This window comes from Dendrobium catenatum, unplaced genomic scaffold, assembly GCF_001605985.2.
Source record: "Dendrobium catenatum unplaced genomic scaffold, ASM160598v2 fragScaff_scaffold_692, whole genome shotgun sequence".
Taxonomy (NCBI): Eukaryota; Viridiplantae; Streptophyta; class Magnoliopsida; order Asparagales; family Orchidaceae; genus Dendrobium; species Dendrobium catenatum.
Window position 1 is genome coordinate 986,333 of NW_021319154.1, and position 24,549 is coordinate 1,010,881.

At 33.8% G+C, this 24,549-nt stretch overlaps 2 protein-coding genes across 2 annotated transcripts; both read left to right on the plus strand.

The window, feature by feature from the left end:
- Positions 1-2,929: 2,929 nt before the first annotated feature.
- On the plus strand, positions 2,930-4,740 carry LOC110104089 (NAC domain-containing protein 87-like). The gene is made up of 3 exons (XM_028695821.1): positions 2,930-3,184; positions 3,429-3,709; positions 4,244-4,740. The coding sequence occupies exons 1-3, from the start codon at positions 3,025-3,027 to the stop codon at positions 4,643-4,645; spliced, it is 843 nt and encodes a 280-aa protein (XP_028551654.1). The 5' UTR covers positions 2,930-3,024; the 3' UTR covers positions 4,646-4,740.
- An 11,168-nt stretch (positions 4,741-15,908) lies between these two features.
- LOC110104078 (pentatricopeptide repeat-containing protein At2g22410, mitochondrial) lies at positions 15,909-17,896 on the plus strand. The gene has a single exon (XM_028695826.1). The coding sequence runs from the start codon at positions 15,947-15,949 to the stop codon at positions 17,678-17,680; it is 1,734 nt and encodes a 577-aa protein (XP_028551659.1). The 5' UTR covers positions 15,909-15,946; the 3' UTR covers positions 17,681-17,896.
- Positions 17,897-24,549: the final 6,653 nt, after the last annotated feature.

The window sequence follows — 24,549 nt, forward strand, 5'->3', positions numbered from 1 at the left end:
TCAATGCAATAATCGATGCAATAATCAATAATAAAGAAATTTAAAACGATCATATCAATAGTTATACGCATATCAATTCAATCAATCAATTTCAACCAAATCAGAAATCATACGAAAATCGGGCAGAGTAACGGCAGTCTATCAAATTTACACAAAAATCCTGCAAAAAGCACAAATTTCAAATTTCTCCAAATTACAATAGAATATCCACGACATCAATACAAGACTATTATTCTATAGAATCCAAATCAAATCAAGTCCTGATATTTTTCTATTCGATTAAAATCGTGTAGAATCAATTCCGACCGGTAAAATCTTCGTAGAAAATAGTCAAATCGTGTACAATAGTCATATCTATAACATACCAAAAGTTGTGCGGTGAAAGTTGTGTCAATACAAAACCGGGTCAAAAGTTCGACTACGAAAACACAAAACAGTGCACAACTCGGTCAAAACTCAATATCTTTGAAAACAGAAATAGGATTCGGAGTCCTTACCACGAGATCTACACTTTCTCCAACAGCAGCGTCGGACGAAAAGCGCTCCGCGGCCTCCAAAATCCAGCTTTTCCTCTTTTCCCTTTCTCTTTCTCTCTCCTCAAAACAGATATTTTATTTTAAAATGATTTTCTCTCTCTTCAAAACGAGCTGATTTTCTTATGTCATTAGGCTGATCGGCCCGGCCGATCGCAAAATCGTCCCGGGACGATCAGACCAAAATCGATCGTCCTGGACGGTTCCCAGAACTATTTTCAGGACGGTATTTTGAACAGTACAGATCGTCCTGGACGATATCAATATCGTCCCAGACGATCCTGGGAGAAAAATCCAAGTCAGAGAGGAACAGTAAGGGAACGATGTCTCACAGGAAGTCTGGCAACAATCGGTGGTTGATGGGCGGAAGTCTGGCGATAAGAGAACTCTAGTTTCTCTCTTCCTTCTCTTCTTTGTTTGAGTCACCCTTCCATGAGAAATGAGGAGTCTATTTATAGTTTTCTGAGAGTGACATGACTAGTAAATATGAGGGAGATCAAGGGTAAGTTGGGAGTGGTTTGAATGGACAGCCGAATCGATGTTAAATCCCTTGATCGTGTACATTTTACTCAGCATTGGAATGTCTTAATGATATCAGAATTTGGCATTGGACACATGATTTAGGGAGATTGGATAGTAGCGAGCAAAGTAGCAATCACGAGCTTAAGGTAAAAATTGGCACGACTGAGGCACATCTTGGTGAAGAAATAATGTTAATTAATTTAATGAAGTGGTTACATTGCTACTTTTTGCAACGGTTTTAATCGCTACTAAAAGCAATGGTTAAAACCACTACTATAGGTGATATATAGCAGCGGTTTGAAAACTGTTAGTAGCTAATGTTGTCTTTGCCCTCTCTTTTTAGTATTGAATTCCCTACTCCGTGATATATTAAATGAAGCTTGTAATCCTACAATAACCGGTGATTCCCTCTCTTTATATACCAACCCATGAAGTCTTGTTTTAGGGTGAAAACTCTCTAGATGCACTAAAAGATGTTTGTCTTTAGGTTTAGGCTCAATATAATCTAGAAATCTACTAAGCAAAAATGGCTACAATACATATATAACAGTATGGTCATTCAAAGAAATTTTTGAATGGGTAAATTTAACTTCATTAATTTTTCAGAGGGTGGAGTGATAAAAAGTTCTAGTTAAACTAGGAGGCCATTTAAATTATTTAGAGAGTTTATGAGGAATGACATATAGTTTATCAATCAATATATTTCCATTCATAAATAATATTATTTAATAGTCTCTTCATATATTAAAGCAACGATTCTATCATCATAAAATAGGAGTCAATCATTGTGAAAAATTGGATTCATAGGATTGATGGTAAGAAAATGCTAAAAAAAAATTGAAAATTTCTATGTAATGACTATAAAACAACCGTAAATAAATTCATTATCTTTAAATTTTATCAATTATGATAGAATTCTCATAATTTTTTTTTCCAAGAAAAAAATCTAAAAAAAAAAATCATTTTAAAAATCTAACAAAGATATTTCTTAGCGAAAATCACGGAACACAGACCTATAAAGAGCTGCTTTGTCTCTGGTCTTGTTGAACTAATCGCATTCTTCAAGCAAGTTGGTGATGGATTTTAAAAAAATAATAATAAGGAAATTTCTTCACTATACACAAGGATAATTTAAGCAAAGAAAATTAAGGGTCTTCTCATTAAATTTTAATCTTAAAAAATTAAAAAAAAAAAATCGGTTAATTTTATATAAGAAACTAATTATGTATTATATTCATTAAAAAAACAAATTTACGAATTTTAATATTAATTCTACTTTTTTTTCAAAATATTCTGATTTTATTTTCTTTCATAAATTTCAAATTCTCCGTCAATTAACCATATTTTATAAATTAAATTAGTATACAGTTATAAAAATATAAGATGCTCTATAGTTCAATTAATAAGCTCAAGATGTTTGAAAATAAATGTAAAAAAAAAAAATTATATTTTTATCCATAGGTTGCATAAAATTTAAAAAATATTTTAAGAAATTAATCAAATAGAGTCGAAGATAAAAAGGCTAATTTTGATCAACTTATTTTTATCGCAATTTGATTATAATGTACCTTAACATTTTTAAATTTATTTTGATAATATAAATTTTAATTATTTATTTATGTGCACTAATCTCAAAGCAAAATTAACACCTTTAAATTTAATTTTGATGAAAATGTTTATGATATAATTATTAAATTATTGACATAAGCAAATAATATACACAACATGACAGTAAGAAAACGTGCTTTTTCTTCCCTTACCATTGCTTTGTAGTTTACGATTCTTCCAATGGAACTGTCCTTCTATTTTAGTCTTTGTCTTTCTCTTCAATTTTCTAAGTACTCTGAACTCCAAGTGCCCCATTTTTCGTCCTCTTTATCTTCTTCTTATTCTTCTTCTTCCACCATTCCTCTTCATCGCCTTCTTGTTAGATTATTCTTATACTTTTATTCTTCATAGTGGTGCAACTATGGATGAATCTCTCTTTTTGCCTCCTGGCTTCAGATTCCACCCAACAGATGAAGAGATCATAACCCATTATCTGTTTCAGAAGATTGCCGATCGAAACTTCAAATCCATAGCCATTGGAGAAGCAAGCTTCAACGAGAGCGAGCCATGGGATCTTCCAGGTAATTTAAGCTCCTTAACTACCCGTATATTTTTATTAAAAAGTTCAGTAATCTATGTAGTACATATATTGCATCTAAAAATAAAATCTTTGAAAGTTTACAAAGTACCATTTGTTTAAAGTTTGATTTTTTTAATAGATTTTTGAACTAAAATGAAGATTTGCTTCCACTTTCATGATATAATAATATTTGAAGAAGTTTGGAAGATGTATTTATATGGTTGTTGCATGGAAATTTTATATAGGTAAGGCTAAGATGGGAGAGAAGGAATGGTACTTCTTTTGTCAAAAGGATAGGAAATATCCAACAGGGATGAGAACAAATAGGGCTACAGCAACAGGATACTGGAAAGCTACAGGGAAGGACAAGAAGATCTTTAAGGGGAAGGGAGTGCATGTTGGGATGAAGAAGACTTTAGTTTTCTATAGAGGAAGAGCTCTAAGAGGGCAGAAGACTAATTGGGTCATGCACGAGTATAGACTTGAAGGAACACAGCACCAATACTGTAATCTCTCTTATTACACCGTAAGATTATTATCCACTTATTATATATTTTTGTATTTATTAAACTATTTTAGTATTATTAAGTGATTATTTTGTATTATTATCATTGCCCCCTATTTGTTGTGACTTTGTGAATTTTTTTTCTATTTTCATGTTTGTTGAGTGCTATATTGAGAACTAATTAAATTTTTATTGCGACATCTTTTTCTAAATTATCTTTGGCTTATTATTTCTCTTTCTAATTCTTCAATAGTAATATTAGTGCATTTTTTTTATTTTGTGTATTTTTTACAATTTTTAATGTTCTTAATTTTTATCATTTTGAGTTAATTTTTATAATTTTTTGTGCATTCTCATGAGTTCTAATTCAAATTTTAAAATAATTATTAAATTATTTTCGGTAGATGCTATTTCTATTGTCTCTCTAATATAACTATTTCAATCATCTATCATAAACTCTTAAAATAATATCTTGTATATATTAACATTCTTCTCAGCAACAGATCCAAAATTCATATTATGATATCATTAATTAATGCTATAAAATCTTTGTAGGATGAATGGGTTGTTTGCAAGGTGTACCATAAAAAGAATTCAGAGATAAGCACAACAGTAGAATCAGAAGAAAGAATGAACCCTTCTTCTTCCGTGGATGATGATCTTTCTGTTGAGACAAATTATTTTCCTCCTCTAACCAACTCTCTTTACCTCAAAAACTCAAGTAGTAAATTCATGGAGGACACAAATGAACCAGGAAATGAAATGATCCCTTCCATGCTCTTCGAGTTGATGCGGCCAGAGTCGATGGTGATGAGCTATAATCTTCCAGATACAGGAATATGCTCAGAGAGGAACATAGAGAAGAATATTGACAGCTTTCAATCACATGATCATGATCCTTGTGCAGCTGTGCAAGCTGTTGACTTTGATGGTTTATGGGATTATGGTTTGTTTTGAGGATATGATTCTTTTTTTTTTTGTATTTTTATGTGGTTTCATGTCTGTATATATATGTTATTATGCCAAAAGGGAAGGCTTATTCCAAATTATGATTGTTTAAATTATACTTTATTAGTGAAAAAGAAAGAAATATATATGAAATGTTGTGTTCACATAAAATTTGTTTGGTTAGTGCTATTCTTATGTTGTTCTGAAGAAATATTTGATGCTTTCTTACATCAAAATTTGTTTTTAATAACAGCACATTTGACAATGCAGCAACATCACTCCATCTGGACCGTCAGCTCATAACAAACCAACTTATTATAGACATACACATGTAAAGGGTAAAACCCACACTGCACACACCGTACAAGCTACAACCATATATACCTTTTGTGTAAAGAATGGATCATCTTTATATACAATGCGTATTTCAATGCTTCTTTACTTTTATCTTCTATTGTATTAGATAAAGCTGATCTACAGCCTTTACATGGTATCGAAGATTTGATACCTAATGGTATATTGACATGAAGTAGTATGAAACCTCCCAGGTAGAATCCTTCACCAACCCTCAAATCCCTTCTCTCAAATTGCTGATATCTAATATTGAGGTCATAGTTCCAATGCTCCTCTCCAACGAAACATATTCCACCTGGAGATCACAAATCTTAAAGCTATTTTTTGCTAATGGATTCTTCGGCTTTCTCTTTGGTACCAATCTCATTCCACCACTGAATCTTACTGATCCAAATTCTACATGAGAATCCAGCCTAAAAACAATGGCTTCTCATAGATCAAAACTTGGTGGATGCATGCTATGCTCCACTCTTACAGCTTCGGTTCTACCATACGTCCACAACCTCCACACTTGTAGCGAGATTTGGACTACCCTAGAGCGTCGACCTCTAGCTTCCAATAGATCCCGAGTAATTCAACTCAAGAACGAGTTGCACAATGTGTCCATGAAGAACTCATCCATGAGCCAGTACCATACTGAAATCAAGACCTTAGCGGATAATATTTCCTTTGTGGGATCAGCTGTTGATCAAGAGGACATTATTCTTTACACTCTCAATGGGCTACCACTTCAATACCAATCCTTCAATATAGCTATCGGAACTCATCCTCTTCCACTAAGTCTTGATAACTTCTATTCTTTGCTTATGAGCGAACATATCAATCTGCTTGCTAATTCTACCAAACATCAGTTGAATGTAAAGCCCATGTACGCCTTATACAGTAATCGTGGACGTAGCCCAAGAGGACACGGATGTTCTCCATACAATACCTTACCATCAGTCGCCCCGATATCGCTTATTATGTTAACCAACTGTGGCAACACATGCATGATCCCTCTCTGGTTCACTCTCAATGGCTCAAGCATTTGCTTCGCTACCTCAAGGGACATTAATCCACTATGGCCTACCAATCATGAAGTATTCTTTGCTCCTTAACTCCTATGTCAATTTCAACTAGGCCAATGACATTCACACTCAGCGATCTACTACATGTTATTGCTTATTCCTTGTCTCTACTCTTATATCTTGGATCGTAAAGAAGTAGCCTACTGTAGCACGTTCCTCTACAAAAGCAGAGTATCGAGCACTCGCAGCAGTGACAACTGATATCATATGGCTTCAATGTCTTTTCAGGACTTCAACATCCTAATTGACAAACCCACCACTTTACGCTGCGACAATCAGTCGACAATTGCCTTAGCCAATAATCCTATCTTCCACGCACAAATGAAGCATATCGAGATCGACTATCATTTCATTCGGTAACAAGTTCTAGTAAAACACATTAGATTACATATTATTGCCTCCAATGAGCAACCAACGAACATCCTCACCAAGCATATATACAACAATCAATTCCAAATTTTTGAACCAAACTCATGGTTCAACCACCACCATGAGTTAGAGGGGGGATAAAAACCACACATGTGATAGTGCAACAACATCACTACATCTAGATCGTTAGTGATTGGACCTTGATGGATGCATTAGCGGAACTGATTAAGAATTTTGTATCCATATGCATCAAAGTGAATGAAAATATTGTTATCTTGAGTAAGCTTATGAATTGAAAGTAGATTATGAGAAATTTGTGGAGTATAAAGAATTTGAGAGTGGAGAAGTTTACCATTGGGAAGTGGAAGTAGGCCTTGACCAGTATGAGTGATGGGTGTTCTTGTGTTGTTGCCAACTATGACTTATTCTGGATCGAAGTAGTTAGAGGGTTGCTTAATGTTCTCAATGTGAGAAGTTAAGCTAAATGTAGCTTTTGAATTCAATATCCACTCATTGGGAAGTGATGAGGAGGCAACAAAGGCTGTTGATGTTGTAGCGATAGGCAGTGGAGCAACTGATTGAGGAATGTAGTTGGCATTCATGCGATGCCATCATTTGAAGGCTAAGTGTCCTCGTTTGTTACAAATTTGACAGACTATGGGGGAACCATGCCAGCTGATGGATTCGGGAGTTAGGGATGAGGAACAAGAGGTGTTTATGGAGCTTAAGAAGTTGTTAAGAGAGGTATTTGTGGAGTAATGATTGATAGTGTAGGATCTTGTGGGGTTGAGCTAGAAGTGGGAGTGAATAGGAAAGGATTAGATATTGGAGGAGGGGTTTGTGAAGGTGGTGGAGAAGATTGATAGGGAAAAACTGAATCGTCAAAGCGAATATGTCTGGAGATGATTATCTTCCTCGTAGATTGATCAAGACATATATAGCCTTTTTGAGTGTCTGAGTACCCAAGGAATATGCATAACGTGAATTTGGGTTGAAGTTTATTGCGGTAGGATAGGGGAAGTCATGGAAAGAAGGCACATCCGAAGATGTGAAGATGAGTATAGTTAGGTTAAATTGCTGCTTGAATAGTAACTGGTATGGGGAGTGATAATTGGTGACTAGGGAGGGCATGCGATTTATGAGGTAGATGGCAGTGAGAACTGCATGAATGATGGAGATCTTTTGTATCTGACAATAATCCAAATATGGAGTGCATATTTCACCCTAATAGTGTAAACATTTTGATTTTGAAAAGAGTTTCAAGATAACATTTTCTTAGAAATAAAAGATAGAATTTCCCGTATATTATTATTGTCTTGTGATTCTCTATGAAAAACAAAATAGCTCAACCGTTATTTTATGAAATATATTTGAAGAAATAAAATCATACATGGACAGCCAAAGAATATTCAGGCTACATACATAAAATACACTGTTAAATATATTTTTCTTATATTAGCTCATCATAATGCATGCGGACAAGCTTGTCTTCGATCTCTACTTTGCTTTGCTTCCTATGTTCTCCTTAGAATTTACTGATTTACCATTCTACCTTTGTTCAAAGTAATAAAAACTATTCATTAACACAAATATCTAACGCGCTATTAAAATTAATTAATCACAAAAGAATAGCTTAATAAACTTATATAAAAGCAAGAAAAGTTGACATTCTTATCTTTAAGCTTCCAATATCTTTCTTAATTGGTTATTCAATATGCACTCTAAGCATCTCTTTCTTTTGCTTCAAGTTTCTCGATTTCATGATGATTAATTACTTATAATTATTCATTATATTTGTATTGCATATATATGTAGACTATAGTTTCTCATGTGCATTATAATATAATATAGCTAATATATGGCATTCATTGAATTGATTAGAGGTGAAGCAGCTGTTTTGCTTCAAATCATTTGTTTACTTAGCCATGCCAACTTCCTCTAGGATGTGAGGATTTGATACCAAATATCTATCTTCTCCATGCAACATGATTAATTATTATGTGCGGAAGGCGGAGGCCAATTAGAATACACCATGTCACCTTATATATGCTCGGAACCGTGGCTCGGTATTGCTTGTAACCACTCGGTACCGCTGACGTGATGCATTTTGGTTGATTTCCAGATGGTGTTCTGCGTCCGATCTCAGTACAGAATAATTTCTCTTGCAACAGACCATTAGTTCGATTTCTATCAAGGATATGTCCCTTCTACAAGAGAAAATCTTGTCTCTAACAATATAACAATGTATAAACTTCATTGCTCCCCTAATCTCACCTAAATTTATGGCCCTTTGCTATTTATGTCTGCAAATATTGATCCTTAAATAATACTATTTGGTTAAATATGATGTGATGATATATAGATCAAGATGAAACCTTACCTAGGTGCAGAACTAACATCTATTTTGAGGGTGAGCACAATATGATTGTGAAATGCAAAATTTTATGTAAGAAATAGAAAATGAAAAATTTTCATAGAATTTGGCCAATTATATTTATCGAATGTGAGAAAAATAGTTAAAATATTGATTCTTCTAAGAAAAAGAAGATTTCAGAGTGAGCAATTGCTCACTTGTATATGCCTTTAGATATTTATATTATAATATTCTATTTTCTAATATGAAAATTATTTTGTAAGCTTTTTGCCTTAAATAAAAGATTAAGAACATTCATTTACAATCTAGCAATAATTAGGTGATCCAATTTCATTAATTTGTAAGCTCATTTTCTTTTATTTGACCAGACTTAAATCATACAACTGATGACTTATTTATCCCATTATCATTATGTTTAAAAATATGATTACAAAATAATTAATGCAAAATTAAAATGAATAAATATATATTAATTGGAAAAGTCTAAAAGACATTTTATTTTTTAACATAAAATCACATGTTGCTTCTCTTGTTAATCTATGTAAAATTAAACTTTGAAAGAAAGGATAATATAAAATAGAAATTAATTCATATTAGTCCAATCAATTTATTTTTTTATGATTCAAACCTAGAATAAGCTTTATTCATTATAAGCGCCAAGAATAAGATTTGCATATATATACTCGTATTATAATATATATAATAAATATGTTTTTCTTGGATGCAGGAGACCAATTAAATTAAATTGTTGAGTAAAAAAAAAGGTTTAGGGTTTTTTTTAGGTAATTTTTTTTATGAGTGCTTACCTCAGGAGTGATGTCACATTAAATGGTTGTCTTTTAAGAAAAAAATATGTATTAGTTGTTGAATATAAACACACTTTTTTCTTCACAAAATAAGGATCCTATCATAGAGGTGTCAATAAATGACCAATTCAACAATTCAATTCGAATCTGGCCTAAAATAATTTTAGGTTAGGGTTAACCCGTTTAATAAACAAGTCGGGTTCATATCAGGAATTCTGACCCATTAAAATTTCATGTTCTTGTTGTCTCTCAAACCCGATAGTGACTCATTTATTGACTTTTTTCTACGAATTCTTTTGCTTGTTATAAGTATGCGCGCACTTCTTATTTTGTATGAATTAATCTAAACTTTCAAGTTGATAAGTTACAATTTTTTTAATAAAAATGGATTATCGAGTATGGTTTAGATATTTGTGTTGCCAACGGTTCAACTCCTAGTCCATATTTTTGATCTATTTATTAAATATGGTTGGGTTATAGTCGACTGAGTTCAGATCGAGTCGATTATGAATTGGATCCGAACTAATCCGTTAACCCGTTTTGACACTCCTACTTGCAATATATTAATAAAAATCTTTATGATACATACAGAATTTAGTGACCCATGCTTTATTTTACAAGTATTGATGTGCACTAATTACTTAATAAGCTTATGAAAGTGTTATAATCCCTGTACAATTAAGAAATGAGATTGTTTATTTGCTTTTTTATAATGAAAAAGGAGACAAAGGAGGTTAAAATCTTTAAGTCTAAACGATTTGAGGTTCTGTATGACAGTGATGAAGGGGTGTGCTTGTTAGTTGAATTCCTCATCTAGTCGCTATCTTTTGGAATCCAAAGCAATTTGATGTGAGTCTACAACATCTAATAATATGTTTGTCAATAATTGCATCTAACTTTCACAGTGTTTAAGTTCAAATAAAATTTTTTAATAAGGGTTGTTAGTAGAAGTTTCTACCTATAAATTTTTTTTTTTCTTTGAGATAACTTATGAACATATTATCAACATTCATAAGACCTTTGATACATTGAATATACAATTAGCTTATAAATTCAAGAAGTCCAAAAGACTATGAACACTTTTTTTTTTTTTTAAGACTATGAACAATGCAATTTATATGTTTTCTTATAATCTGAATATGCTATACATCAACTTTGTACTATAATATTGGCTTTAAAATGATTGATTTGTAGCATAATGTCATGTAGAGATCTTCCTTGAGTTTCCCGTGTGGCCTTAGCACTCCTTCCTTATGCTAGGTCAGCCTAAAAACTCTTACAATGCTTGGCTAGAGAGCAAAGAATGTTAGGGAGAAAGAGTGAATGGGGAAAGCTTCACTATTATAACAGAACTTGTACAAGAAGGGTTGAAGGGAGTTGGGAGATGTGGGAGATGTGGGAGATATGAGGAGTTATGGGAGATGGTTACAAATGAAGGGGGATAGTCATATATATAGCCATCCTCCCATGCCTAAGAACAATCTAAAACTCCATCCATTATTCATGAGTGTGAAGTTCTCTAGAATACTCCAAATTATTTTCTAAACACTTTAATAAAAATAAATAAATAAATAAAATAAAAAATAAATTAATAAATTAAAAAAAATAAATAAAAAATAAATAAACAAACAAAATAATAAAAATAATAAATCTATAACATTCTAGATAGTTCTAGAGTATCCTAAAATACTCTCTAAGTATCCACACTTTCTAGAATATTTTAGAGTACTCTAGAATCTTTAACAAAACTCTAAACCTTTCTAGAACCTTGCACGACCTTCCAAAATCTCCTAGAATTTTCCAAAACCTTCTAGAATATTCTAGAGCATTCTAAAATATTCTAAAACCATATATATCCTTCCAGAACCTTCCAATATCATGTGACCCAATATAGGAATATTTTTGGAGGATTTTTTTGGCCTTCATTTGACATGTCACGCCCAAGGGGTTTGGCCAAACCTAAGTCCAACATTGGGGCGTGACACTATCTCCCACCTATTCTCATGATGCCTTCAGTGTGAGCCTTCCATAATCTATGTCGAAGGTCCTCAGATTGCCACAGGCCCATCCTGCTCCCTCGATCCTTTGTCTTTTCTTCCATGTTGGACTCCTCGTCATCTGTTGGAGCATCAAATACTTGGGACCCTAGGTTGATTTCCTCATCCTCCAGTGGTGCTTCAAGGACTTGGGATCTCCCTCACAGTCTTGGCGCCACCTCAAGCTACTCCTTTGGCAAGACATGTGAAGGTACATCGAAAACTTTCACTATCCCTATTACAAGCCTTCAACTTGATCCTCTAACTTACACCCAAGAGTTAGATAGCCACCCCATCCCTTGGTATGCCATCCACAATGGGAGACTCCTCGCCCTTGGAGTTGACTCCCTCTTGTCCTTGCTCCCAAATCACCTGTGTATCCTCCACCTAATCACCACTCTTTCCATTCGTCACCCCTTGACGCTTAGCTTAGAGCATTGAGGCTATCTTAGGATATTGCCTTGCCCAATGAGGTCCTCCACAATCAAAGCAGACATTTTGAATCCTTCTCCGCTCCTATACAACCCTTGGCTTGCTCATCTCATTGTCCATCACCCTTACAATATAATGTCCTGGCAAGCCTCCTCTTTTCCCTTGCCCATTTGCCACTCTCGTTGCTCTAGCCCCGACGCATTGAGTTCTTCCCTAGAGAAACTGTGTCTTGTGGTGGATGTCTCTGCTAAGGTATGCCTACAATCCTCATATAAGTCCCCAACTCGAGCTAACATCCCATTAAACTCCCTCGTAAGCTCTTCATGCACCGTCTACCTGTCCATCAAGTATTTCTCCAATGAAGAAACCTTGCTTCGTCTCGTAACCTGGATAGTGGAACCTTTTTCCACTATGCTATTCCCATCTTCACTTTTATCATCAATCTGCTAGGTCCCCATGCCATTCGTAGCCTCTATTTGTCGAGGTAAATGCGAATTGATACTAGAGATTCTCTCTTAGGATTTCCCCCCTGGCTTGGATGCTGGATCACGCTGTTCATCCATTCCTTAGCTTCCCCATGATGACTCTACACATGACATTACCAACCTGTCACCTCTTTGACCTTATTCCTTGTATTGGGATTGAACATGCTCTGTCACAAAGTGATATTCCTTGAGTCTTTTGTGTGACCTTTGCACTCCTTCCTTGTGCCAAGTCAGCCTAAAAACTCTCACAATGCTTGGCTAAGGAGGAAAAAATGCTAGAGAAAGATTTAATGGGAAAAGCTTTATTATTATAAGAGAACTTGTACAAGAAGGCTTGGAGGGAGCTAGGAGATGCATGTGGGGAGTTGTGGGAGATTGTTACAAAAAAAGGGGGAAGGTCCTATTTATAGCCCTCCTCCTATGCCTAAGAATAATTTAGAACATCCTCCATTATTCATGAGTGTGACAGTCTCTAGAAAACTTCACATTATTCCCTTCACTCTTTACATAAATCCATAACATTCTAGAGAGTTATAGAGTATCCTAGAATACTATCTAAGTATCCACACTATTCTAGAATATTCTAGAGTGATATAGAATCTTCTACAAAATTCTAGACCTTTCTAAAACCTTCCAAAATATTTTGGAATATTTTAGAACCTTCTAGAATATTCTAGAGTCTTCTAGAATCTTCTAGAACCCTCTATATATTTCTAGAATCTTCCAACATCATGTGACCCCATTTAGGATGATTGGTTGTGTTGGGTAAAAAGATTATTTGTCTTTCTAGAAAGATAGTAATCTAATTTAGAGAGGGGGGGGGGAGAGAGAGAGAGAGAGAGAGAGAGAGAGAGAGAGATTGTGTATTATACAACTATGTTTTAGAACATTTGAGCATATTTTTCTTCCATATATTTTACCTGAGTAAAAAAAAAAAAATCTGATAATGAGTTAAAATAGTTATAAATATTATTAGTATAATCGATTAGCCTACAAAATATCATTTATTTTCCTTAAATACTAACCATTCAAAATTTGTGGTGAAGATTGAGTGTTGTTGAAGCTCCTCTCTATGCTGAAGGTGTAGGAGTTAAGTTGTTTTTGTATCCTAAGTTTCTCAGGTAATGGTTCTTGCTAGTGTTGTCCTGTTGCAGAAAATTCTTCCCACAATGAACCCGGAAGAAGACAATGTCATAATGGTATTAAAGCCTATCAAGAATGTTGCCTCGATGAAGTCATGCAACGACCTCTACATGATGCACTGATTGAAGATTTTTAATGGGAAATTGCTCAACTGCAACAAAGACTTGCAAGATTCGAACAAGGGAGGCAAAGGATATGACAAGAGGAAGTGTAAGATATCATCCCTTCTCATCAAGAAGCATCGAGTGATGAACAATCTGTAGGGCTACTTTACTCCATCATTAAAATTGAACTACTTGATTTTGAAGGCAAAATAGATCAAGATGAGTTCATCAATTGGCCGCACATTGTCGAAAGAATTCTTGAGTTCAAAGAAGTCCGGGTGAACCATATTGTTAAAATTATAGCCATCAAGTTGAAAAAGAATGCATCTCTTTGGCAGGAGAACCTAAAATTAACTAGCAATCGGGAAGTAGAAGCAAGATCGTTACATGGGGATAAAACTTGTTTTTAATGACTATTATAAATCTTACACCATGTAATTTCTAATATGCCTTACAGTGTTTTATTTTGGTAATTTTAATTGTAAGAAATAAATATTTTACTAGTTGGTTTCATCTACATGAAAATTTTAATACTTTCTATTCAGAATGGTAATTTTGACTAGCTATAATTCATTAAAGACCTAAAATAATAATTGAAAGATTTCTTATAAATAATTTTTCAAATGTTAAATGTTGAATGTGTGGGTAAATTGTACATGCATCATCCTCTAAAATATGGTATACATGAGCTTATATTCATGTTCAATATCATGTATATCTTGTAATCTTGTTTATTTCTACATATTCATTCATGTTCATATAGCATAAATTCTGATGTTGGAGATCATTAAAGTCCACTGCAGGTTCCATTATATGGGTCGAACTTTTTGTTCGATCAATTCGGCTTCTAGTTCTTTCCCCAACTACTTTATGTAAATGTGAGAAGTTACCTCATCTACTTTATGCAAGTGAGCGAGGTTCAAAAGAGTTATAAGTGAATGTAGAGTTATAAGGGGAATCGGGTTGGTCTCCTTCACCTACTCAGGGTTGATCATGAACGACATAAGTAAAAGTGGAGTTATAGAGAGACATCAAAACACGCATATCATAATTCATGTGGTGTACTGTATTAAATGAAATAAGTTTAAAAGCAACGAATGTTTTGTTAATAAGTATACCATGATATTTTTATACAAGTATACTCAAATACTTCTACGATAGTATAAATGAAAATATATGTTATGTTATTAAGTATACTATGACACCCCTATAAAAATGCAAGTGAAAGTACACATTGCTATTTATGATATTCAAGCTCAAATACTAAGTTCTAAAAAGTTGATTATGATTTACATTCAGGTTTAAAACATGTTATGTTATCCTTCTGATAATGTTGGCATAATTAATCATTTTTTAATATTTTCTACTAGTAAATTCTTTTTTTTTTTTGTTAATTTAAAATGATTATTTAAAAACTTCTATTTATATATTTATGATAGGAATTGTAATCGACTATTAAGCATTTGAAAACAACCTTCATTTTTAATGGCTCTTCTTCTTTTTTTTTTTTTTAATCAATATCGAGTTCAGATATAATTTATTTTATTTTTTTGTTGACGAGGAACCGTCCACTGTCACTTCCAGGCTTGCCAAGAGCACTTGGCGATACGTAAACCTCGATCAACTTAGATGAGTTACCCACACCTATTAGAGCTCGTGAACAACGTTTATTGGGCCCCCACGAAGGAGGTGCTGCCGCCAGATAGATTCGAACACGAGATGAGGGTACCCAGCCGTGCCCGCTAACCAACTTAACTAAGCAAAGGTACTTTACCCTCTGTTCTTTCTTTGTTTTTGGTTAGAGTATTGTTGTTGTTGTTTTTTTTCTTTACAGCTTTAGGTTCTTTAATTGTAAAATTGGATAAGTTGTTTTTTTAGCTCTGACCTTTATAATTATATTTTGTAGAATGAAAATATGGGCTTTGCACTTAATCTTCCCATGAAAATATTGATCATCAGCCTAAAAAAAATTATTTTGATTTAAAGGAATCATTCAGATTCAGACATATTTTTTTTAAAGAATAAACTAAGGTGTATTTTTTTTCTTCTAATTTCATGCATTTTAGATCTATATAAAATTCAAAATTTCAAATTTAAAACATTTTATCCTATATTAGTCTACCTTTCTGTCTCCCGCTCCATGGAAGCAATCAAACTACTCCACGGCCAACTCATTGTCTCAGGTCTCCATAGGCACCCGTTGCACATCTCTAAAGTTCTCGCCTTTTACACTATCTCCCCTTCTCATCTCCCTCATTCTCTCCTCATCTTCAACCAAATAGAAAACCCTAACACCTTCATCTTCAACACAATGTTTAGAGCCTTTGCCCAAAGCAACACCCCAACGGAAGCCCTCCTTCTCTACAGCCAATCCAGAGCTCTAGGGCTCAAACATGACAACATGACCTTCCCTTTCGTGCTCAAGGCTTGCGTGAAGATTCCAGCCATGATAGATGGTCAGTGGATTCATGTCCATGTTCTGAAACTAGGATTCATCTCTGATGTCTTCATATCAAATGCACTGATTAGTCTGTACTCATCTTGCAAGGAATTGGGTTATGCACGACAGCTGTTTGATGAAATGACGGTTAGAGATTTAGTGTCATGGAACTCTTTAATTTGCGGGAGTGCAAAGGCTCAACGATTTAATGATGTTTTGAGGCTTTTTGAAATGATGCGTGCAGCAAAAGTAAAGGCTGATGGGGTGACCATGGTGAATGTCATCTCTGCTTGCACACAATTGAGAGAATGGGAATTGGGAGAGACTGTGGTCAAGTATATAGAGGACAATTGCATAGAGGTTGATTTGTATCTTGGAAATACTTTGATAGACTACTATGGCCGACGAGGATTTGTGGAAGATGCTCAGAAGTTGTTTGATGAAATGAGGGAGAAGAATTCGATCACTATGAATGCGATGATTGCGACATTTGCGAAGGCTGGAGACTTGGTTGGTGCAAGAAAGATGTTTGATAGGATGCCTGAGAGGGATTTAGTTTCTTGGAGCTTGATGATTACCGGGTATTGTCAAATGAAAAATTTCCTAGAAGCACTAGAACTATTCAGAAAAATGCAGAAAACTAAGATAAAGCCAGATGAAATTGTGATTGCAAGTGTCCTCTCTGCTTGTGCGCATCTTGTTGCACGCAATCTCGGGCGGTCAGTTCATGCATGCATTCGAAGGAATGGCATAACAATGGATATTTTTGTTGGGAACACCTTGATTGACATGTACTCCAAGTGTGGATGCATCAGTGAGGCGTATAAAGTATTTGATGGCATGAGAAAGAAGGATACTCTGACATGGAATTCGATCATATTGGGGCTGGCGACTAGCGGAAATGGCGACAGTGCCTTGCAGGCTTTTTCTGATATGTTGAGGACGGAGTTTAAGCCTGATGAGGTGACATTCCTGGGTGTCTTGATTGCCTGCGTGCACTCTGGGTTGGTTGATGAAGGGCTTAAATATTTTGAGAGCATGAGAGAAGTTCATGGGGTGGAGCCTCAGATGAAGCATTATGGATGTGTTATTGATCTTCTTAGCCGTTGTGGTCAATTGGACAAGGCTTTTGAGTTCATTGGAGAAATGATAATGAGGCCTGATGCAATAGCATGGAGGGCTTTCCTGGGAGCTTGCAAGGTTCATGGTAATGTCACAATGGCAGAGTATGCCAATAAGAAGCTCAATAAGCTTGATCCTGGTGACAGTGGGAACTATGTTCTCCTTTCACATGCATATGCTGCAGCTGAGAGATGGAATGATGTGGTGAAATTGAGGGAAAAGGTGGCTGAGGTTGATATACGGAAGAATCCTGGTTGGAGCATAATTGAAATCGGCAACTCTTCAGTAAGCTCGAAGGTGGCAGCTTCATGAATAAGAATGAGAATTTGATGGAATCAATAGGGAATGCAAAAATTAATGCAGCGTCCATGGATTTTAAGACTTCTTTACTGCAGTCAGGAGATTTCTATACTAAACTTTGATGGCTCAGATAAGCTGAAGAAAGCATAGAAATTTTTTTAAAAGCTCAGAATTTTATCCAGGTTTGAATTCACTCTTCGAACTCTAAGATTTTTAAGCTAGCTGATCCCATCCAAGCTTAGTTACTCCGATTAAACGTAAAAGACCTCCATTTGAATACTTCTCAAAGAACTATCTTCTCTCATTTAATCTCTCCATTACTCAATAAAAATTTTGCAGTAATTCTTAAGCTGGTTTATCTCATCCTTCTCTTCCATCTCCTATTTATATGAGTTTAAGGAGCAGGAATTCAAAACAAAATATAGTCCAAATAATAAAATTTCCAACAACATTTTGAACAAAAAAAATAAAGAATAATTTTTATTTCACATTATTGAGTCAAGGTAGGGAGCTGTTGGCATATAAGCTCCCTAACTTGACTCAATAATGTGAAATTTTATTTTCAATTTCCTTTATGACTCATTTGCTCTAGACTACGCTATCTGAGCTCTCAAATCTACAAAGGCCTGAGCAATACATAAGCAAACCTTACTAAGATGATGCTTAAACTTAGCTATCGTTTGAGACAACTTTCTGATTCGTGTTTATTGGAGGCATCACCTAAAATTCATAATAGTCTTTTCTTGAATATGTAATTTTGTTTTCAATTGAGTTAGTTTATTTATTTTTATTTTTTGACTCAGAAATATATAATCTATCTTCATTAAAAATGACATTATCGCTGACTATTATTTTAACATCAGGCAATCTCAAATCCCACTATCAGTATCATTTAATACTTGAAGGATATCCTAGAAACACACATTTAACTGATCTAGGCTCTAACATTTCTTTGTTCTGATGAATAGAAGCTATACAACCAAAACCCTTAAATGTGTCAAATCTGATTATTTTTTAGTCTATAATTGCTATGGAGTTTTAAAATAAACAACACTAGATGGTATTTTGTTTAATAAATAACATGCTATAGTAAGTGCTTCACCCCAAAGAATTTAGACAAACCAGAACTATAAAGCAAACATCTTACTCTATCAAAAAGAGTCCTATTCATTCTTTCTGCAAGGTCATTTTGTTGAGGTGTATAGCTAACTGTCTTATGTCTAATGATACCAGAATTTGAACAAACTCATTAATATTTTCATTACAGAATTTCAACTCATTATCAGTTCTTAAAACCTTAAGTTTTCTATTCCTTTGATTCTCAACCAATAATTTTCATTCTAGAAATTTAGAAAATGTTTCATCCTTTGATTTTAGCAAGAAAATTTAAACCTTTCTAGAACAATTATCAATGAAAGAAAGAAAATACCGATTGCCGCCAGGCATAGAACTGTAGCAGGACCCCATAAATACGAATGAATATAATCCAAAACATTCTTTGTCCTCTATGCTGACAATCTTAAACTAAGCGTATGTGATTTACCAATTATACAAGGTTCACAGAAATCAATCTATGCAACTGAATCACTGTCAAACAAACCCTGTTTCTGTAACTTTACCAAACCTCTGTCACTCAATTGTCCCAATAGTTGATGCCATGATTTAGCTGGCACATGGGTTTCACCTACCACTGTAGCACCCAACACATAAAGCTCATTTTGTTTTAAGCCTTTCATAACTACAAGTGCTCCTTTCAAAATTCTCAACAAACTTTCTCGGATTTGAAAAACATAACCAAAGTCATTCAAAGTCCCTAAATAAATTAAAATTCTCTTCAAATCAGGAACATGTCTTACATCCTTGATAATTCTCACCTGACCATGTGCATCTAATTGTAATGGAACCAATACCAAAACTTGTTTCCAAGTAAGACCTTATCTCTATTTAGATTTTAGTAATTAGTGAATCACTCCTTAATTAGATTGGTGATAAGTGCAACCTAAATCGAAAATTTTTTCCTTAGATCTCTGATGATTACTAATTGTAAGAATATCAACACTATCATAATTCTCTCCAACAATTGTTGCATTCCCCTTGAGATTGAGACTAATCTTTTGAAACCTTTTTAAGACAACTTTCTGATATGATCAATTTTATTATACTGCCAACATTTCAAATTCTTGTAATATTTCTTAGAGGCTTATACTTTTAGATCTCTCTTTTTTGAAACCATTCCTCTTTGTTGAGAACTACCATGTACATATATAAATCTTTCCCTTGATAATTTTTTTCGGAGGTTTTCAAGTCCAAGATCTTAGAAGAGAGAGCATTCTGGACTTCATTCATTGTTATTGTTCTTCCATATTTTAAATTTCTTTGAACTTTTTTAAAGATGTGGGTAGTGAATTAATCATAATAATTGCCTTATCTTCATCCTTAATCTGAACTTCTAGATTTTTAAGAGCCAAGATAAGCTTATTAAATTCATCTAAATTGTCATCAATAAATTTTCCCTCATCCATTCTATATCCATAGAACTTCTCTTTCAAATATATCCTATTGGGAAGAGTTTTTTTATCTATTCAATTCTTCTAATTTTTTCAATAATTCAGACAATTTTTACATGAGAGAACCTAATTTGTCAAACACAAAATGATCAAACTAAAAACGTTTTTCTGTATATGGACCTTTTGGACCTTTTCCTGATCATAAATAGATGTAGGTAATTCTGATTTAAATAAAAAAGCTTTTTGAACTGCTTGTTGTATTAAAATTGTTTCTAATTTCATTTCCAAAAAAATGAAATTGTTCTTCCCATCAAATTTCTCCATGTCAATCTTTGTAACATATATTTTGTAAAGAATCTTGAAAAATAAATATGCTCTGTTACCAAATTGTTGGGTGTACAAGGAGCAATATATATATCTGGAGCTTTTAAGAAATTTGCAAAACTCTCAATCAAAGTTTAAAAGTAAATTTTAACTAACAATCTTTATTAAATTTTAAAAAGATAGAGATGAAAATTTTCACTTGGATAATTAATTAAAAAAAAGTAGTTACAAGATAAACAAACTTTCTTTCTTCAAATCTTTATACATAACACCCAAAAATAACTTATTTACTCATCTAACATCTAAACTTTAGTATTTACATGCCTACCACCTTAATGACCTAATCCTCATCAAAATTAACACGTCGTTCGACTCCGTGAAAACCACGTCGTGAATACATCCTCTCGTGCACGGGAAACAGAGTAGCTCTCTCACGTTGCCAGCAGCTCTCTCATCTCGCATTGGCTGATTCATCTCATTCAGCAATTCGACAAATAAAAGTAGAGAAAATAACCAGGAAGCTGGGAAATGAAATTGATTTCATTTCATTTTCATTAACCATCAAGTTGCACTATATGCTAACAGAGCTTGAATTCTATTACAGCTTGTATACGAGAATCAAACAACAGATAATGAGGAGGAGAAAGTGAAACGACCAAGAAATTCAGCTGTGCGCACAAATTTGGATTCAAATTAAATGTGAGGAACGTTTTGCAGAAAATTATAAAATATCGTAAAGAAAATAGAGCAAAGAGGAAGAAGATGAACAGTAGAGAGCAGTGCGGAAGCAATTTAGGAGGCTTCACTTGCAAAAAACATAAAACTAAAAACAGAGAAAAGCTAAAGTGAAGAAATATTGAGCTGAAGCTTTTCATCAATTTCATCCATCATACGATGCTACAGTAAAGAAGCTTATCAATTTGAAATCATTCGTTATCAGGATTTACGTGAATATAACCGGCGGCCAAAACTAAGCTGGCGGGAGGTCTGCACCGGCCCGACCTAATGGGAAGGAGGGAAGGTGAGCTGCAACGTTAAATAGTTTAGATGGTAGATGAAGGCAACTCTATATGAGATAGCTGCAGGCAACGCGACTGGCGGGAGGTCTGCACCGGCGTCGGTCCAATGGGAAGGAGGGAAGGTGAGCTGATGGTAGATGAATGCAAATCTAGATGAGAAAGCTGCAGGCAACGCGAGATGAGAGAGCTGCTAGCAATGTGAGAGAGCTACTCTGTTTCCCGCGCACGAGAGAATGTATTCGCGACGTGGTTTTCACGGGAGTCGAACGGCGTGTTAATTTGGATGAGGATCAGGTCATTAAGGTGGTAGGCATGTAAATACTAAGGTTTAGATGTTAGATGAGTAAATAAGCTATTTTTTAGACCTGTCAATATTGGACCCGACCCGAAAACCCGACCCGAACCCGACCCGGAATTTTCGGGTTTGGGTTGACCCGAACCCGAAGCGGGTCGGGTTCGGGTCCGGAAAACCGACCCGTTTGCAAAAACGGGTCGGGTCGACCCGAACCCGAATAGTGCCGGGTCAGTTTCGGGTTCGACCCGAACCCGACCCGTAACCCGAAATTGACAGGTCTACTATTTTTGGATGTTATGTATGTAAAAACCCCTATTTTTAAATGCCTCTATCTAATCCTATAAAATTGTTTTACTTTATTTTTTATTTTGTCCCTTTATCTTAAAGTTCAAAATTAATAATCGATGTTTTGTACATAAATTTTTATTTGGAATAACTTTACAATCTTTGCAATCTAAATGATCTAATTTTTTTATAAGAAAATAATCAATTTGTATTTTACTATATCCATTTTTATAAGTGATAAGATGCTTATCTCTTTTTTTAAATAAGGTATTAGCTATTAAAAAAGTATAAGCTAAACAAAAATCTAATATAGTTTTACCACCTTCATTTGTTGTTCCAAATCCATAGCCATCAAGAATGCTTTTAAAATCATCTATATATGTACCAACATGTCCATTTAAATCTCAAAAAAAAAAAAAACTCTTTCTTCAAGAGGTAACTTTTATATTAATTCTATAAGTCATTCCAAAATATAAATTTTGAACTCATATACAAACCTATTTAAGGAGCATAAGCACTTATAATATTAACAATCTTAGAATTAACAACAATCTTTAAAGTTATAACTCTATCTCCAATTCTGTTAATTTTTATAACATTATCCTTCAAACTCTTATCTGTAATCACACATTCACCATTTCTAGTACAACTCCTACCTCAATACTATAATTTATATCATAAACTATCAATCTCTTTAGCCTTCTCTCCAACCCATTTAGTTTCCTGAATGCACAGAATATTTATTTTCCTATGAAATATAATACCTATTAATTCCATTAATTTTCTATAAGGGAGCCTATATTCCAAATTTCAATCCCAATTTTAGCTTCATGGACTAGCTTCATTGCCCACATATGTGAGAACTCTTGTCTATTTAACACTGCACCTAGACGCCGGTGCAATGGCCATTGCACACTTGTAACTATATTCAGGTCATATAGCACGTCGCTTATAGGAGACACCCTATCATTTAACACAAATTTTTAAAGGATTCATGATTATTCGACAAGTTTTACATTGACTGCCGACTACCTAATGCAACCCTCCACTTTTCTCATCCATGAAGCATTAAAATCAACATGGATAGAAAAATAAAACCCATTTGCATGTTTCAATTTGCCACCACTAGCTCTTCCTGTAAATAAATAATGCTCAAATCAATAACGAGTAACCTTATTTAAAACATTATTGAAACTACCATATAAACCCAGCATCATTTAACGTCCTATTCCAACTAATCTTATTTAATGTAAGCATAAGATCTCCAATTCCAAGTGACTCCTATTCCCAGTTCACAGACAGATAAAAAACAAAACAATAATAAAAAAAGAACAGAAGAACGATTAACACAATTTGAGCAGTTTAGGTACAGGTACGATTTAGAAAATGTAGTTCACTTTGAGAAGATTAAAAGCTTAAAACTATTTGGTGACAACGATTAGATCTTATTAAATTTTAATTAAAATTTCTATTCAATTCTTCTAATTTTTTCAATAATTCAGACAATTTTTACATGAGACAACCTAATTTGTCAAACACAAAATGTTTAAACTAAAAACCTTTTTCTGTATATGGACCTTTTGGACCTTTTCCTGCTCATAAATAGATGTAGGTAATTCTGATTTAGATAAAAAAGCTTTTTGAACTGCTTGTTGTATTAAAATTGTTTCTAATTTCATTTCCAAAAAATTGAAATTGTTCTTCCCATCAAATTTCTCCATGTCAAACTTTGTAACATATATTTTGTAAAGAATCTTGAAAAATAAATATGCTCTGTTACCAAATTGTTGGGTGTACAAGGAGCAATATATATATCTGGAGCTTTTAAGAAATTTGCAAAACTCTCAATCAAAGTTTAAAAGTAAATTTTAACTAACAATCTTTATTAAATTTTAAAAAGATAGAGATGAAAATTTTCACTTGGATAATTAATTAAAAAAAAGTAGTTACAAGATAAACAAACTTTCTTTCTTCAAATCTTTGCAAAAATCAAAGTAACAACTGCAATTTACTATAATTGAACAATAGTAAAACAAGATTATAATAAGAATGATTTATCCAACATAAGCACTTGGAAAGACCATGAACAAGAACATAAATATTTACATAGTTCAGGTTGGAGAAACCTCGATCTCAATTCTTTTATTGATATGTGAAGATAGTAATCCAATAAAATTATAAGATATATTCAAATCTTTGACAAAAACAGTAAATTGAAAAAACCCCAAACTGAAGCAAGCACAAATAGGATTTAGATATTTCTTCTTGCCAACGACCTTCTCCAAATAACATATAAAGAACGGTTACACCTGCGATTCAAGCTTACAACCAATGCATGTCAAGAACAATGATCTTATGGAGGAATGGAGCTATAGCATGAATAACCAAGTGACTCAATCATACAAAAACGAAAAACATACTATAGAAAACAAGAGAAAGAAAATTCTTTAT